At 33.8% G+C, this 17,469-nt stretch overlaps 7 protein-coding genes and 2 non-coding genes across 9 annotated transcripts; 4 read left to right on the top strand and 5 right to left on the bottom strand.

Moving 5' to 3' along the window:
• Positions 1–2,501: 2,501 nt before the first annotated feature.
• Positions 2,502–2,574, top strand: HYPBUDRAFT_t23. Its single transcript has one exon. It is a non-coding gene; the product is annotated as a tRNA-Arg (tRNA).
• Positions 2,575–2,581: 7 nt separating this feature from the next.
• On the top strand, positions 2,582–2,672 carry HYPBUDRAFT_t24. Its single transcript has one exon. It is a non-coding gene; the product is annotated as a tRNA-Phe (tRNA).
• Positions 2,673–2,811: 139 nt separating this feature from the next.
• Positions 2,812–4,174, bottom strand: RAM1 (protein farnesyltransferase; the record flags this gene model as incomplete). Its single annotated transcript, XM_020219496.1, has 1 exon — positions 2,812–4,174. Exon 1 carries the CDS (start codon positions 4,162–4,164, stop codon positions 2,812–2,814), a length of 1,353 nt encoding a protein of 450 aa, XP_020079146.1. The 5' UTR covers positions 4,165–4,174.
• Positions 4,175–4,895: 721 nt separating this feature from the next.
• Positions 4,896–7,292, bottom strand: PTP2 (tyrosine protein phosphatase). The gene has a single exon (XM_020223195.1). The coding sequence runs from the start codon at positions 6,975–6,977 to the stop codon at positions 4,980–4,982; it is 1,998 nt and encodes a 665-aa protein (XP_020079145.1). The 5' UTR covers positions 6,978–7,292; the 3' UTR covers positions 4,896–4,979.
• A 314-nt stretch (positions 7,293–7,606) lies between these two features.
• On the bottom strand, positions 7,607–8,455 carry HYPBUDRAFT_3996 (uncharacterized protein; the record flags this gene model as incomplete). The annotated part of the gene is made up of 1 exon (XM_020223394.1): positions 7,607–8,455. One exon carries the CDS (start codon positions 8,453–8,455, stop codon positions 7,607–7,609), a length of 849 nt encoding a protein of 282 aa, XP_020079144.1.
• A 353-nt stretch (positions 8,456–8,808) lies between these two features.
• HYPBUDRAFT_3995 (uncharacterized protein) lies at positions 8,809–10,551 on the top strand (the record flags this gene model as incomplete). The annotated part of the gene is made up of 1 exon (XM_020223393.1): positions 8,809–10,551. The coding sequence occupies one exon, from the start codon at positions 8,809–8,811 to the stop codon at positions 10,549–10,551; it is 1,743 nt and encodes a 580-aa protein (XP_020079143.1).
• HYPBUDRAFT_164650 (FG-nucleoporin) lies at positions 10,151–11,970 on the bottom strand. The gene has a single exon (XM_020222672.1). It carries the CDS (start codon positions 11,927–11,929, stop codon positions 10,601–10,603), a length of 1,329 nt encoding a protein of 442 aa, XP_020079142.1. The 5' UTR covers positions 11,930–11,970; the 3' UTR covers positions 10,151–10,600.
• Positions 11,971–12,115: 145 nt separating this feature from the next.
• Positions 12,116–13,055, top strand: RRP42 (exosome non-catalytic core subunit). Its single transcript, XM_020220557.1, has one exon. It carries the CDS (start codon positions 12,148–12,150, stop codon positions 13,009–13,011), a length of 864 nt encoding a protein of 287 aa, XP_020079141.1. The 5' UTR covers positions 12,116–12,147; the 3' UTR covers positions 13,012–13,055.
• Positions 13,056–13,089: 34 nt separating this feature from the next.
• HYPBUDRAFT_132917 (tRNA (guanosine(18)-2'-O)-methyltransferase) lies at positions 13,090–17,393 on the bottom strand (the record flags this gene model as incomplete). Its single annotated transcript, XM_020219495.1, has 1 exon — positions 13,090–17,393. Exon 1 carries the CDS (start codon positions 17,362–17,364, stop codon positions 13,090–13,092), a length of 4,275 nt encoding a protein of 1,424 aa, XP_020079140.1. The 5' UTR covers positions 17,365–17,393.
• Between the last annotated feature and the right edge of the window lie 76 nt (positions 17,394–17,469).

The following is a 17,469-nucleotide window of genomic DNA, read 5'->3' as shown; positions in this document are numbered from 1 at the left end:
AGAAGATTTTTCCATTTAACATGGAAATGCCTATTTATTTATATATGCACATTATCAGAATGCCTCATTTATGGATTGACACAAACTTTAAATATAATTTATGTCTTCATTTGATGATGTATTGTACCTATCAATATAGATAGGCCAGTACATCATCTGCAGACCTTCAAGGTCTGACATAACTAAAGTCTCTTTGTTGAATCTTTGGGAAAAAAATTGTATTCTAGAGAACTTTTTTTTTGATACACTGAAAAGTTATCACTCATAATACAAACCTACAAAACTACAACTAAATGTCCTATCCATTTCCACTGTTTAGTATCGTTCCCTCGTTAGCGGTACTTTTAATCTATTACAACATATGTAGAAGTTCGGATTAAGAAACAAGAAACACTGCCTGCCTTGTGAGTTCGGTTGCGAAAATTGTCAGACCATCAAGCTGTCGATGATCTATTAATTGTAATAACATATCCATCCGTTTAATAACTACATGAAGATAATAAATTAATCTACTGCCAATCATTAGTCCTTATCTCGCTTATTTCTTATTGCGTATGCTATGGTTGTCCGTCATGGAAACTATGTTCATCCTCGGGACGTACATGGACAATAGAGGTCTGATTTACATACATAACCCGATAAAAATAACGAAATTGCTTTAAAGAAAATGCCATAGGCATTGCACTGTGCTTTGGTTCGCTTGAACAAGTAATCTTTTAAGTATTGGATCAAGCTTCATTTTATTTCGACATGGGTTAACATCTACCATTATCACTAAAATAGGGAATCAATAGTTATATTCTTAACTATTCATGATCAAAATTGTGAGATTTTGATATTTTTAGTAAGTCACATAGGCTGCACTTTTACGTACTACTACATTTTACTACTTAAATAGATACTGTTAAATATAGTTCAAACAAAGGACTTATTTGAACTCAACATGAGCAAACGACACTAGAAAAGAAGGAGAAAAAAGGATTCATTTAATATGTTTTTCAAATATTTGGGACGTTTTCCTCTTCATTTTCAGGCATTTCTCTATTACGTATATTCTAGATTGTTAAAAGGGAGCAAACATGCCATCTACTCTTGACTACAAAAATGTGCTCAAAGCACCTAGTTAAGTTGCCAATTCCTTTATAAGAATCTTCAAATAGTTTAAGTGAAATTAACTACAGCGTAAAATCTGATCCTTCAATTTGTCAAGAATTTTTTTTTTGATTCATATTCAATCGCCATTTGAACTTGCAGGACTTGCCACTCCTTTCCTGGTTAGCATTTTGTCTTTTTAAAATTGCAAATCATCGAGAAGAGCTACTATTGTATTTGTATATATTGCTTTCTGAAAGATATATCAGAGGGGACTGTAAAAACTACTTAGAAAGACTTCGGGTTCTTTTTTTAGCAAAAAGTACTTTTTTGAATATATCGCATTATTTTGTAAAATTGTTGCAAAAAATCAAACAGTTTTCTTACTCATGACTTTCAATGGAAAAAAAGGTACTATTTCAATAATACTGAAGGTTTTGTTTCTAGCATTACCGAGGACTGTGGATAGTATTCTATAGAGCATACTAGTCCCAAAGGGATATTTCTGTATTAACCAAAGAAGCGTCGTAAACTGTCACAAATATAGTTATACTTCATATTGATGATCTTCCTTGATGGTCTTACATTATCTGTCTTGGAAACTATGCTCACTCTCTGGAAATGGCAAGATAAAGTCTGATTCACTCTCATAACTCGATGAATCAATACCGCTTTCGAAAAATGGTTTTCAATATAATTCCCAAAACGATTCTTAATAAAAATTTTGTCTGCCTTTAGAAGTAGTGCTGCTCAAAATTTTACCCAATAAAAAAGAAATCAAATACCTTTCGGTATGTACAGTAATCATGAGGTATCATAGTCATTACGAGACTAATGTGTCTTCATTACGAGACTAATGTGTCTTCATTACAAAATTAATTTTGAAAAGATAGTTCCAGTAACGTTAGAAGGGTGTACTTTTTGAACCAGTATCTTTTTTTCAATTAACCTAGCTTATAATCCTAGTGACTTTACATTTCATGTCATTGCTCCCTCATCACAATAACTCTATATGGGATCTTCCTCTTTACATGGAATTGCTTTTCTATTATGGCTTAAATCTTCTCTGTCATTTTTCTTTAACATTTATAAATTAAAAGGTATGCATTATTACTTCAGCAGTTATTATATGAAATGAATCATTCCTGATAAAAAATAATAGTCAAGTATAGTGTCAGAAAAGACAAAGAATATTTTTTCAGGAAAAAATGATACAAAATGGACACTTATTTGATCCTAGAGAAAAAAAAAAGATTGACATATAGTTTTTCACTTAGCTCTATTACGGTTATCAGTAAGAATATTGTTGGATAGTGGCTTATTAAAAAAATCATTTTATATTTTAAACATTTTTAGTCATTAAAAATGTATACTTGTTATAAAACAGCACGAAATTTGAACATGAAAGCGCCTGCGTAGCGTAATGGTTAACGCGTTTGACTTCTAATCAAAAGATTGCGGGTTCGACTCCCGCCGTGGGTTCTTCTTTGCGGTTTTAGCTCAGTTGGGAGAGCGTCAGACTGAAGAAAACTTCAGTCCAGTTAATCTGAAGGTCCTGTGTTCGATCCACAGAAATCGCATTCATTTTTTGCATCTTCTGGCATTGGAGATGTATTTTTTAGTTACAGCTAACACTTGATTGCTCCTACAAAAGATGAAAAAGTAATAAATAGACCCTCCAGAGGGATTAACTGTAATTAATACAAACTTAATAAAAAGTTAATTTCGTAAATGTAATTTACAAGCTTCAGCAACGCCGAGGGGTAAACCAAAGACTGGATTTATTGGGTTTGTTGAAGAAGTTGATTCCAAATCTTTTGATTGAAAATTGAAAGCAAAAGAATCATAATCGAGCCCAGAAGTTTCTGGGAAACTTAATGAATGTTCAGTTATACTCAAGCCTAGTAAAGTGTAATTAGTATGATAGAAATCAACTGATTTACCAGGTTTATCTCTAAATCCACCTTTAACTGAATTTTGGGAACAATTCAAAATATAACATTTTAAAGCATCCTTATCGAATAAAGATTCTATATTCAATACCGGTTCTAGAAGCTGCCCCACTGCACCAATCCAAAAACTATAACAGGCATCGACCAATTTATTCGATCTGCCATTGAATCCTCCTTCCAATTGTAGCTGTCTATGTGAGACCCAACTTATTAAAAGATCCAAATCGATATTTTCAGCCAACTCTTTGCCAAAGTCATCACTAGAACCTAACAAGAGAAAGTAGCTTGCCACTGAGCAAAAAGTATACCCCCCATGAGCTTCAGTTCCAGGTATACCAGAAAATCCCCCTTCATAAGTTTGGCACTTATTTAACCAGGATAAGGTATTTTCGCAAAGTTCTTTTGTTAATACGTTCAATAAAGAAGCAATGACCAAAGCACAGTAAGTTGATCTTGCGTCATGTTCACCTTGTTTATGCATTAAAAAGGAGCCATTTGACAATTTTAAACTCATTAACCAATCATATATTGGTTTTTGTAATGATTTCAAAGTACTATAGTCTCCAATTACAACAAGAGTTAAAATTGAAGCATAAGTACTGGCTATATGGCCTAATTGGTTTTTCCCTCCGCCAATTCCTTCATAACCGTTATTAATTAAATTTTTTTGTATTTTATCTGATGCCAATTTCTTGGTAGATTCATCGAGAGTGTTTGATTCTTTTAAAACATAGTAAGGATTTATCAACCAGTAAAGCATCCAACCATGGTTGGGGTCATATGGGTAATATAATTCATTCATTGGCTCATTCAATGATTTATCAAGATACTTTAAAAGTTTCTTAGTGTTCAAGCTATCATTCTTGATATTTCTGGATTCCCTGGATGCTTCGTCCACCAAATCTTCATAGATCTCTCTAATAGTACTCTCAACTTCATTTTGTGCTTGGGTAGTTGGGGTAATCAAAGTATCTGCTTCAATCGCTGGGGCCGTTAACATCATGGTCAAACTATCCGGAATGTCCTCAAAATCAGAATCTGGGTCCAGCGACAAATGGGACTTCCCCAACAACTTCAACAAATACGATACTTTCTCTTTATTTATATCATCTTGACTCATTATAAGTAGCTGTTAAACCAATCTGATGGACTTGAAAATTTCCGCTTATGGAATCTACAATGTTAAATCAAATAATAAGACCTTTTTTTTTTTCTCCCGCATCTAGACAAACACCCACACACCAGCAAAATAATCACGATGAAATCGGAAATTGCTCTAAAAGTCGACTAAAATCCCGAGCAAATCTTATTTTGCAAATTTCCCAGCAATGACGGAGGAAATAAGCATATGCTGCCTAACAAAATCTTCTCGGAAGAAGAAGAAGTATTTGGGGACCCCAATTTTAATTGTTGGAATGACAAAATGAAAAATGATTTCTTGCTCGCCAATCTGAGTATGCTTTTCCAGGGCTGTTCGAAACAGAGAAACCGAGCAAAACCTGCACAGGAGGGTCGACGACTGCAAAAAACTCGTCTGGAGACGGCTGGAGCTTTGGACCGTGGATCCAGATGGAAAGACCCAACGGTTGGGCAGAAAGTATGCAACAAAGATGTTGTCATGACTCCTATGGATTATCTGAATGACGAAGTAAATTACCAGTTTAACCGGGTGCATTTACTAAAAGTAACTGAATAGAGAAAGGTACTCTTTCAACAATAGTAAAGAACATCATACATTAGGCTAGGCAACTATAGAAAAGATTCGCCGAGCATGAGCAAGTGCTCATACTAAATTGCTTCATAAAACAATTTATACTACAGAAAGGTTAAATATAGAAATATTAGAAGCCTATTTTTATTAAATATATACAAAATGCTATTAAAAATTCGTTAAACCATTAAAGGGAGAGAGAGAACAGTAATTATATTACCGAATTATTTTTTCAATAAGTTATCAACAATATACTCAATGATAATTTCGTAACAAACAATAAATTGATCCAAGTTTTGCACCATTGATATTCTTTGAGTTCTTTGGAATTGGATTGCTTTGTAGATTAAATCATCGTTACCCCAGAAATCAAATTTTGAATTAGAAGGAGATTTCATTAAATCAAGAATCATATCTAAAGTAATAAAGCAGCCGGTTCTACCACAACCAGCAGAACAATGTATAAGTAAATCTTTTTTCAAATTTTTTGAAGTGATTAAATTTGATTTGTCATTAATTAAATTTAAAATTGAATCAAAAGTTTTGGGAACCCCGAAATCAGGCCAGTCTTTATATTCAAAGTGATTAATAATTTGTGTGTTATCATGGTTATAGTTTAATTTAGATAATTTAATTTCCCGATGAATATAATTAGATTGATTTTTAGTTGATATGACTTCAACTTTTAATTGACTTGTTGGGAAAAATTGATCATCAAAATACTTTTGATTCAACATTAATGATTGATTATTTAAACAAATAATCAAGGGGATTTTATTATACCATATAATTTTCCAAAAATCCTCAAATGTAGATTGTAGAGGATTTTGGGTAGCGATATAACGGTTATTACTTAATTTGGGGAAATGAATGTAATTAGCATTGAAATAATCATCATTATCATTATTATAAATTTTTTGGATTGAAGGCAGGTTAATCAATTTGACTCTCGAGTGTTCATAGGGCCAAATGTTATTGTAGCGATTTTTGAAACCATATTCAATACCTTTTGGTATTTTATAATTGATATCGTCACACCCAGGACATAAAGACGAAGGACTGCAAATATTAGGATTGGAACAAGCTGCATGATCAGAGTTTCTAGTGATTGCTGCATTTAATCTAATTTGTTCACAAGTTTCAATCTTATTAAATTTCAAATTAAACTTCTTCAATAATATTTCATTATGATTAACATCATCGATATCTTCTGCTAAAAACTTTAACCAATTGGGTAATTCATCTTTATGATCTTTCAAGTTTTTAGGTAGTTTGACTTGATAATTATAATGATTGATATCATCATCGATTAATTCTTCATTTGATTGTATTGTTTTCATATCAAGTTTTGGTAATATCAAGTTATTTTTCTTAATACTACTTAAAAATTTTTGTTGTGATGGTGCTGAAGAAGGTAGGGTGAATCCTCCAAGGTATGGTGCATGGTCATCGATATGGTCATTTGAATGCGATGTACTTGCTAATGGACTAATTGGACTATCCGAACTAATCGATGAACTTAGAGAAAACGTTGACGAAGGAGGTGAAGCAATGGTTAAATTATTCGAAGGGTTTAATTCAGAAGAATCAACGATTGATTTATTTTCGATAGAATTGAAACCTCCGTTAATATATCCAACTTTGAATTTAGTTTCTTCATTAGAGTTATATTTCAAAAACTTAAATATAGTTTGATATAAAGCAAAAGTAATGTGATTAGTATAAGATTCCGAATCATAAACAAGAATACTGATTGGTTCAGTGGTCACTGTGTGTATTTGATGATGTATGATTTGTTTATCGTTAACCGAAATATTAATCAGATTTAATAATTGAACCAAATCATAAGCTGGTCTTTTCAATAACGTGGTGGGCATACATAGGTTGATTGAATTAGATAACCGGGATTGCGAGTACAAGTTAAATGGTCGGATATCGAAAACTATTGGTGTTTCTTTCTTAAAGTACTCTTCTATATCATCATTTGCAATCGACTCAACCGAAGGTGGTAAATTTTTGAATGGGAATTTAGCCGTTGGAGAAACCGGACTCTTGGAATATAACTTACTTGGTGATAATTTTGTATTACTACTTTTTTTTTTATCCGACTTACTTCTTTCAATATTAACTTGGGGTATTTGAAAATAGTTATTAGACGTTGTTGGTGATGTTGCTTCTTGTTTATCAGTGTATTGATTATCAGACAGAACAAAAGTCGCCATTATTGACGATTATATTAATGGCCAGTTTATTAAAATATTAAATACTTCAATAATGTATCTGATAAATATAATTTAACAAATTGTAATTTAGTCTTCTTTATATAGGTTTTGGCTTTATTTCTCTATTTCGCTTTGTTTGGCTCACCTTCAAATTTCCGTTTTGTCTACGTCATACTTTCACAAAAGACAAAACAAACAAAAATAAAAATAGTCCTCTGCCAGGAATGTTCTAGATTCGGACCCACCCCCATCCGCCATCCGTACACCACACTCTGGGGTCACTTTTTGGTCTGGCAAATGACATCACCTTTGGGCCCGGTGCGTTTTTAGCCTCGGTACCTTAACTCCTTTCTCGGTGCTTTGTTCTTGTTAGCGAAGCCAGTTCTAGACTGAACCGACCGAGTCTGGCGAACGAGTGCTGGTCGCCTTTGCCCGGAACAGACAGACAGAACAGCAAGGAAAAAGATCCATCCACCAGGAACGGAAAAGCCAGTGCACCAGAACTAACCATCACACGAGACGCAAAACGAATTGGGAAAGGGAAAAAAAAAGAAAGAAAAGTTTACTGGTCGTGTCTTCACCGCCTATTTTTAGCAGCATTTTCCAAAGGTAAACCCTGTACGACTAGATCATCTATTCTCTTCAAAAGGCTGGATGGTGCTAAGGTAAGCTATTTTCAGGTTGAAGTCTTGTTTGTCAGTGACTCTTCTGCGGAGGCGGTTTATAAATAGAACCATGATGATGTACGATTTCAAATTTGGGTTGGGTTGATGGTTGTAATTGTAATTACCAATCAAATGGTTAGTGGTCAGATCTTTTAATAGATCTTCGGTATTGTCATTGTCGGGTGTTTGTTTTGTTTGGCTTTTGTAGTAGTTGATAACGTTCTTGCATTGGATTAGTTTGTCGGCCAAATTAACGTAATGGTGTTTATAGTAAATCAGACTAATTCGTAATTTCTTGATGAGGCTGGTTTGATTCCGGTGTTTATCATTTTCATCTTTCAACTGGTCATTTTGTTGGACTAGCTTTTTATTCTGGTACTTGAGTTCTTCCACTTGTGCTTTATATAAGTTGACTTCATTTTTATTCTTGATATTTTGGAAATTTTCGAGTTTTTTCAAATTATCAGCGTCAACTTGGGTTTTCTGTCGCTCGCCATTCTGTCGTTCAACTTCTTTTAACTGAAGGGCTTTGAGCTCTTCATTGCTTTTACTCATCATTTGGTTGATCGCTTCGAGCTGGGCTTTCATCCGAATATTCTCATTCTGTAGACTAATACTATGGTTTTGATTTTGCATCAATTTTTTCTCTAATTGTTCGATCTTGTCCTTTTGTTGGTTTAGTTTATTGATCAATAAATTGTTACTTTCCTTCTCTTGAACCCCCCTCTTGTCCTTCTTCCTTTCACTTGATTGAATCGGCCTATCCTGTTTGTTATTCCTTGCTTTCTCTGGTCCCTCTTTTCGGTCACTCATCTTGTTCAACTTACCCTCGTTGGGTAACTCGTACTTGTTTCTCCGGATGTGTTCGATGTTCTCCTTGAAGTCATCAAAGTAATTGTGGCCTCCGCGCACCTCGGTGTCCTCGAGCATCTGGCGTAGCTTCAGCTTCATCTCTTCATTCCCTCGTCTATACCGATATAACGTATCCTCCATCTTTAACGCTGTGGTGATAGACGCGTGGTTGAATCGAAACAACAAAAAAAAATAAAAATAAAAATACACCGACTGGATTAAACACCCGTACACCAGACGGCTATCAATTAAATATAAACAAAGCTCCATCTAGCGATACAACCTGATCAATTCAGCTCCAGTCACGTCTTATCATGCCCCGGAAACCGTTTATAAGGAAGCAGCCGCTACTGGAGAAGATCAGGTCATACCCCTTTGATTTTCTTCTTTGGTTGAATGAGAGCAGACTATCGATAGATTGGGACTTGTACCACAGATCAATTGGTTTACCCTTAGGCTTTGGTTTAACAACCTTATTCAATGTATTGGTTAAAATATTGGATTATTATGATACTTCCTCAGATAAAAAAGAGAATAGATTGTTTCAAATTGACTTTTACCGCTACGAACAAATTAAAAGAAGAGCCATTAAGGGCCAACCGTTGATTCAACTGACTAGTGATCGTACTACTAATAATAAATACGGGATACTTTTCATAAAACTCTTAGCGTTTTCAATATTTATGGCATCAGTAATTAACTTTATCAAAGTGTTCTTTATAAGTTTCAAAAATTACTCCTTACTAAATTCAAGTCTTTCTAAAAAACCAAATTCAAATTCAGCTATTGAAATATCCTTGAATAATGCAAATGAATTTGAAAATTCAATCTGGTTCAAATTAAGCCGGTTGTTTAGTCAATACCCAAACCACAATCCTTCTAGCTATGAAGACGCCAATGATAGCTATAATAATGAAAGCTTTCTCGATGACGATACTACCGAAGAAATTAATCTAATTGAAAAAAAAATTTGGCAATTGAAAGTTTGGTCACCAACTAAATTCCCTCTCTACTTATTCATTTCTTTCAATCCAGTCACTTTGATGATCTTGAGGTTTTTGTCTTCAACAACGTCAATCTTGAAATTATTTACAATCGTAATTCCTTCAGTATCTGCTTTAAATTACTTATTGATCTCGAATTTTTTAACTTTAATCAATGATAAACAGATTCTTTATCAAGAAATGTTTGGTGAGTATAATGATAAATTCGTGAAACCAAAGACTTCAACTTTGAAAAAAAATGCAATTGTTGATGCTACTTTTGGGCCTAATATTCCTGCTCAATACGTTGTTAATCATGATTCGAAAGCTCACTTACTCACTGATAAACTGAAAGTTTTCATAACTCATGATATCAATGGTAAGCCTTTCAATAGTGTCAATATTAAAAATTCTCAAACTTTACCAAATACTTTACTCCCAAGCTCTACCAAAGATGATTTACAAAGACTTCATTTTTTAGAAGCCAAATTGAATTTTGAAAAAGAACAGTTAGAAAAGGAAAAAACCCTTCTTTTGAAAAATAAAGATTGGAGAGATCGGGAATTATATGAAAGGAAATTAATCAATCGTGAATTAAGAGATCGCGAATTAAGAGATCGTGAATTAAGAGATCATGAAAGATCTTTTGTTAATGATTCGTTCCAACATCATACTCTTTCAGAATTATATGATTTACAAAAAAGATCTCATTATAGTGATAGTGAAGATGATGAATCCCAACCTAATTGGATAAGTCGATCAACTCCTTATGTTCCCAAATTTTCAAGTACGATTCATGGTAGCAGACTATCTGATAATCATAAACCTGATTTAAACCCCAACAAAATTCTTCCTTCATTATCGAGCTCAAGGTTTATTCTGCCTAGTCATGGATTATCTTCAAGATCTCCAAGTCCCCAGAAATCAATGCATGACCTATATAGAAGTCCAAATCCTGTCAAGTATGAATATGGCTCAAATCCATCCTCAGTGAGAAGTTTAAGTCCTTCTAGAAGAACAATGAGTCCTCCAAGATATCCTCAATCGGATCTTTCAAGGCGTCAATATAGATAACTACAGTGATTACCTCTAACTTAATATATATTTAATGTACACGATTCCCTTATAATTCATTGAATCCAAAGAAAAATTTGAGGGTTTTGCCCCAAATCCCTAATTTTTCATCATTTTTCTTATCAACTTCAGGTTTAGTTGGGTCATTAGCTTTCAAAAACAATCCTGATCCGTCTTTAATATCTAGTCTTTTAACATAAGCACCTTGGATATCACTGGATTCTCCTGGATTACCAATGGTGTCAAGTTTTTTTGATTTATCTAACAGTCTACGTAACTCAAAATCCCCACCAATATCCTCATTTTCGGTTAATTTTCTTTTTTGTAATTTTTCAATTGCATTTCTTGTATATGGAATAACTCCTAATAAATGTCCGTTGAATACTGTACCATTTTCTTGTAATGCATCAATAGCTGAAGATGGATTATCATATGTAATCTTAACCCAAGATTCTCCACTAAATATAGGAGCAATTAATTTATTATTATCTAAAGTTTGGTTAATCAAACTGTTACCGGCACCCTTAGACGCACTCTTATTAATTTCAAAATCTTCTAAAACATTACCCAATTCCAGAAAATGTAAAATTACTTGATTTGCCATTGCTTCAGGGTATCCAAATACTAAAATGGCTGTTTCTCCATGATTCAATGGGTTACTAGACGATGAAGATGCTTTACCATTAGCGGTGGCAGAGGTGGCCCCTGCTTGTTTAGCATCGTTATTTTCAATGGCCACCAAATCAGTGGAGCCCTTATTAGTGAAAACGTTATTATAATTCTTTGGATCTTTATTGATAAAGGAGTCCGGATGCTGACTAGAAGGTCTATTGAGTGAAATCAATACCTCATCATTCAAATCAAATATTGATCTAGACGGTGGTAAGTCTTCATTATTATTATACAAGGGGAACTCTTCATTAATAGTTTCATTGACTGTATCATGATATTTCAGTAAATCTCCACTACTGATATCAAAATCCGATATTCCGGAGCCGGTGGTTATTGATTTACGTTGTTTGGATCCAAACGATACCAAATTATATTCATTAGAAGCATCAGTATCTAATAAACTTTTAACACTGTTTTTAGATTCACCTCTGTTGGATTTATCATTTTTAGAATCACCATTGGTTGACGATGCTGATGTACTTTGGAAAGCAGACTTTCTTTTCGGCACTAGATGATTAGTAATGGTTCTTTTCTTAGTATGTTCAAACCAAATTGGCCCATTGGCATTATGTTGAGGTGCACTAGTGCTACCGGTGCCATGACTATTAGATGCATTATTGGCTCCTGCAGAACCCACACCGCCAAAGAGCAGTGACTGTGTTGCGGTACCACCACTACCACTGGAGTTACCAAATAAACCAGACATATATAAGCTATTATAATTGAATATTCGTCAATATTCTAGAATACCTTGTTTTGTAGATGTTGATGTTTTCAATTTTTTTTCGCTTTTCCAAATGAACCTGCTTTTTCGGTACTGCACACCTTTTTTCTTACTACTTCAAATTTTTTTGCTCTTCTCGAATCAAGTCAAAGCATCTTGGTGATATCTGCACAGAATATAAGGCCAGAAGAGATTGAATTATGATATTATCACCAGCTGAGAGAGCGTATCTACATGATTCCTTGTGCCAGTCGCCGCCTATCAGACCGGATTCAAGAAGTGAGCACCGGTTCCGTCCTCTAGAGGCAAAAACATCGTTTCTTCCAGGATCTAATGGTTCAGCTAGAATAAGGTTAATGGATGGTAGTGAATGTATAGTGAGTGTTAAATCCAAGGTTGTTCTTATAGATAGAGAGCCCAACTTGATTGAATGTGATGTTGATGTTGCAGGGTTTAGAGATGATTCCAATTTCGTGGGAAATTTAAAGTTCAACTTGACTAACTTATTGATGAAAAATTTCCCATTCAAATACTTGAAACTAACCACTAAATATGCTTTTAAACTTTTCATAGATTGTATTGTGATCAGTCATTCGTCTTACCCATTGACTTTATTATCCTTAACATCGTATTTGGCATTGAAAACCACTCGTTTACCATTATTAGTTAGTGAAATTGATGATGCAGAAATCGAAGAACAACCAACTTTCTCCGATGACTGGGAGAATGCCCAATTATTACTGACACTTTTCAGGACCGATAAGTTTCAACCACCTCTTTTCATAACATTAGGTGTCATTGGTGATAATCTTTTATTCGATCCATCGCTTGAAGAAGAACAGGTTTTGGAGAACGGTTTAATTATTGGTTGGTACGATAATAAGGTTATTACTCCAATTTCAAATATTAATTTGGCTGTTAATTCGAATAACAGTAATTTCAAGGGTCTCAAACCTCAGTCAATAGTGAAAGCCATATCAATGGTGAATAAATACTGTGGAGCCATTGTCCATGCCTTAGATACTCTTGTGGAACAAGATGATGATGATGGAGAAATTTTTTAATTTTATTAAATTTTATTCAAATAGAGCATGTTTTATATACCATTATGTACAATAGTTTTAATAAATAAATAGATTATTTTAACAATGTTGAGTAGAGTATGCATGAACAATAATAGCAGTAGCTGTTTGAATATTCATGGATCTAATAACACCAACTTGCTTAATTTCAACGCACATATCTAACTCAGCTAATAAATCACCAGGAACACCTTCTTTTTCTTTACCAATTAAAATTAAGGATTTTTTAGGGAATTGTAAATTAGAATTCAACTCAACGGAATTAGTGGTTTGTTCCAAACCAATTAAAGTATAACCTTCTTTCTTCTTTTCTCTTAAAAATTCAATGATCCCGTTTTCTTTAACTTCAATCATAGGCATCCAGTAGTCAGCAGTAACAGCAACGTTCTTGAATTGAGGATGATTTTTTACCCTAATGTCATTTAATGTGAGTAAACCAGCACCTAATACATCACATAACCTACAAATACCTCCCAAGTTTGGTGGTTTATCAACTAATGAAGATACCACAATTAAGTCACTACGGACAATTTCCCCACCACGAGCAGTTTCATCAACATCCATGACAGTTGACCAGGCTCCACTCTTGGTTTGAAGGGTGGCTTGTTGACCCTTTTCATTTGTTGACCCGATTTTGTTATTTGAGTTCAAATCTTCAGCAATTTTGTTGTTCTTACAGACTCTTATCCATAATTCCTTCAAATCTTCCCCAACAGGGTTTTGCAAATTATCGATTTGAGCTTGACTTAAATGTTTATTATAGTCTTCCTTTCTGATGAAATCAATGTCGGACCTGTCACTAACTCTTAACAAGACACTTCCAGTCATACCCACTAAAGTGAAATCACCTAAAATATCCCACAACAAAGCATCTCCACTTCTATAAGATCCAAAAGCATCAGAAGAAACAGCGGATTTGTACAAGTTCTCAGACATTTGAATAATGTCTGGGTTAATTGGCAACTTCTTCTTCATAATCTCTGGATAAATTGAACAATTCAAAGAAAGAGAGAAATGTCTAGTAGTGGCTTTGTTTGATGTGGCCCCAGGGAAAAGCACAGATAAAAACTTGGTTAAATATTCAGCTTCTTTTGATGTTGTTAAATGTTGAATTGATAAATACAATATTCTCTCGTAAGCAGTAATTAAGGTTGGTTTCACTGAATTACTGTCCATTCCGACTTTGAATTTTTCGAGCATTATATCAATATATTTAGGTTCTCTCAACAATATTCTTGCTGTGATCCATTCAAGATAAACTCTAACCAATGGACTAGGTTCGGTACCAAGTAAAGCCATGAAGTCATCAATAATAAGACTTGAATCTATCTTCTGGATTATCGATAAGATGACGGTAAGTAATTGGATTCTTCTCCATTCTTGGAATCCATCATTTTGCTTGATAACTTGAAACAAGTGGTACTCTTCTTCTTTACTACGAATGAATTGGAAAATCAGAAGAGCAAATTCACTTGATTGGATAGAATTAATCAAAACTATGGCATTAATACGACCGCTTATTTCCTCTGCACCATAATATTTGGTATAAATATTCGACCCAGCTGTTGAGGAAATCTGTTTATCGTAGAGACTGGCAATGATATTTTCTAATCTGAAGATATTAGATCTTAATTGATAACTCATGAATGATTCTACTAATACTTCAGGGAGCCAAATCAATTTTTCGAAATTTTGATGATCTTTTATCTGGAAATTGGATAAATTCTTAGTCAATGTTGGTAAGAAACATCTTCTGCCATAGGATAATTCTATTATGGATTTACTAAAATTGAGTAAGTGAGAAGCGACGAATTCATCATGAGTTGAATGAGATAAGATGAATGGATCAATAAAGGTATCAATCATTAAAACATGTAAGTTTTTCTGACTCAATTGCAATCTGGATGAACATAAATTGGACCATATTTCTGATAAAGTTTCTACTAGACGTGGAACTAATTCACTGGAAAGATTTTCTTGTTTAACGATAGTATTTAACAAAAGTACCGTGTAAAAGTTAGTTTCATAATTAGTTGAGCTTACAATTAATAAGCTTAAAATATCATCAATTTCAGTACTTTCGCAACCAATTTTAGAGGTAAGAATGGATAAGAATCTGAAGAACTGGCCATATAAAGCATCTTTCACCCTATAGAAATTCTTAATTAGTCTAGCAGGTTCAGAAGAGTTATTCAATAAGATTTCACGGTTGAATTTAAGCAATGAATTGATGGTGAAGATTTCATGATTTTCAATATCGGACAATTGGTAAGCTTCGAAAAGATTATTGAACACTTTAAATTTGTCTGCAGCAGCCTTTAAGCGATGGTGATCATCAGATTGAACGTCTTGATTAATAGTGGCCCAAAGTTCAATTAACTTGATATTGGTAGGTAAAATTTGCTTATAGTTTAAGAAATCAACTTTGGAGAATTCTTCATAAGCCTCTTCTGATTTTTCACCAGTGGCCAACTCAGTAATGCAGCGAGGAATATTTTCATTACTATCCAAAGAGATATTAGTCTGAAGTAATTTGGCTAATAAAACATTGGATTGGTTTTCAAGGTTGATGGAGTTGGTCATTTTATTGGAAATGAGCATAAGAACAATCTTTACATCTGCAGAGACAGATTCGCCTTCAATTATCGAGGTTATCTTAGTCTGAGTGATTTGATTTTCCTGGAAGTACTCAACAACGAGATCCAAGTTTTCATTCAAAACAGCATAACCATTAAATTTAGTGAATTTGATAAGAAGATCAAGAAATACATTCAAATCAGAAAGTTGAAAATTCAAGAAGAGCCTTAAATTGAGAGTTTGAACGGTAGTTTCTAATACAGGACCCTCTGAACTTACTTCAATCAATTTAAGTAAAAGTTCATCATGTTTCCCAAATTGTAAAACTCTTCTTTTCTTCAAGCCTGAAAGTATACCGTAAGTGACATAAATTCTTGCCGGGTCGAAAGCATCTTTTAAACTGACTAATACTTTCAAAGTAGAGTAAACAACTGCTTGGAATTCTTCATCAGTTTTCAAATTAGAAATGATACTTTGAATGAAACTGGCCAATCTGTCTGCATGTTCACAATGATTTCCATTTGTATCATCAGACTGAAGAACAGCAAAGTGAGATGCCATCATAGCATATGGCAAATAGGTTTGTTCATAAAATGGCAAGCTATGTTTTAATAAATATAAATTTTGTGATGGAATAGATAATAAAATGTTGAGAGAAAATTTTCTTACTGAATCCATACCAGCTTTGAATCCGGTTGATAACAAACCAAACCCCCAAGAGGGATGTATTAAAGAGTCTGGAAGAATTAAACCAATGAGATCATTAATACCGCCTTGTGCTTGATGCAATGAAGTATCAATTCCCAAGATTTCAAATAATGTAGAGAATCTTGACCATTCCCTCAAATATTCATCTTTCTTTGAAGGATCCCACGAGAATATTTCATTCTTGACTGGAACTGCAATCAATTTTAGAGACAATTGTAATATAGACAAGCAAAATTTTCTATGTTCATGAGCATCACTGACTAAACCATGCTGTAAGACTTGCCAATAATGTTGTAGTTGAATGATTTCATGTTGATAAATTGAGTCCTCAACTAGCTTTTGATTATCATTTGTCAAATATCTTAACCATACTATAAAAGCATGATCCATGTGCAGTTTAACTTGAGATTTTTCTAAATTGAATATAACATCCCAGATAAACTTACTGCTTTGATTCTGTATGACAATACTATCGATTTCCCAACGTAAGCATTGCATAGCCAAGTTACTAACGTTTTCTTCGTTGTGTCCGATGAAAAAACTGATGATCCTATCGAGAGATGAGGTCTTTTGATCTTTCAACTTGGCATGGATGAAAAAGTAATTCAAAAACTCAAAAAGGGTTACAATGGATTCATCCGTAAGCTGAAAATTAGCTTTAGAACTCGAAATCAGGTCTGCTAAATACTCCGGTAAGATATCGTTTCTAAACGAAATAAGAAACTTAGGCAAGCTTTCATGAATATATGCAGACAAATGGCAATGACATCTGTCCAAAATGTCATCATATAATTGAGGTAACTCTTCAGCTAACGTAAGAATGTGACCATAATCACTCTCAGAACACTTGCCATCTATAATACTGAACACAAACTTTTGAATCACTGGATAAACTCCACGAATTGCATTTTGATCTAACTCTTTCAATAAGTCACATAAGGCTGTCACACTTTCAGTATTAGAACCAAGATCCTTCGACAAGTCCTCAACGGCTTGCACTCTTTGCTCCTGGCTCAAGTATTTGCTTATAAGCAACAAAGAACTCAGCATTGCTTCTGAAATACTCGTAGATAATCGTTTGCAACTAAAAGCTCTTCGGTGACTACAAATTTTTTTTTTTTTTTTTTTTTTTTTTTTTTTTTTTTTCCGAGAAAA

The sequence above is a fragment of the Hyphopichia burtonii genome, assembly GCF_001661395.1.
Source record: "Hyphopichia burtonii NRRL Y-1933 unplaced genomic scaffold HYPBUscaffold_1, whole genome shotgun sequence".
Classification (NCBI taxonomy): domain Eukaryota; kingdom Fungi; phylum Ascomycota; class Pichiomycetes; order Serinales; family Debaryomycetaceae; genus Hyphopichia; species Hyphopichia burtonii.
Note: the sequence above shows the minus strand (reverse complement) of the source record. Positions and strands in the feature narration are given on the sequence as shown.

Coding starts and splice junctions, on each gene's coding strand:
- RRP42 (XM_020220557.1), top strand. CDS start 12,148: ATGATATTATCACCAGCTGAGAGAGCGTATCTACATGATTCCTTGTGC.
- PTP2 (XM_020223195.1), bottom strand. CDS start 6,977: ATGGCGACTTTTGTTCTGTCTGATAATCAATACACTGATAAACAAGAA.
- HYPBUDRAFT_164650 (XM_020222672.1), bottom strand. CDS start 11,929: ATGTCTGGTTTATTTGGTAACTCCAGTGGTAGTGGTGGTACCGCAACA.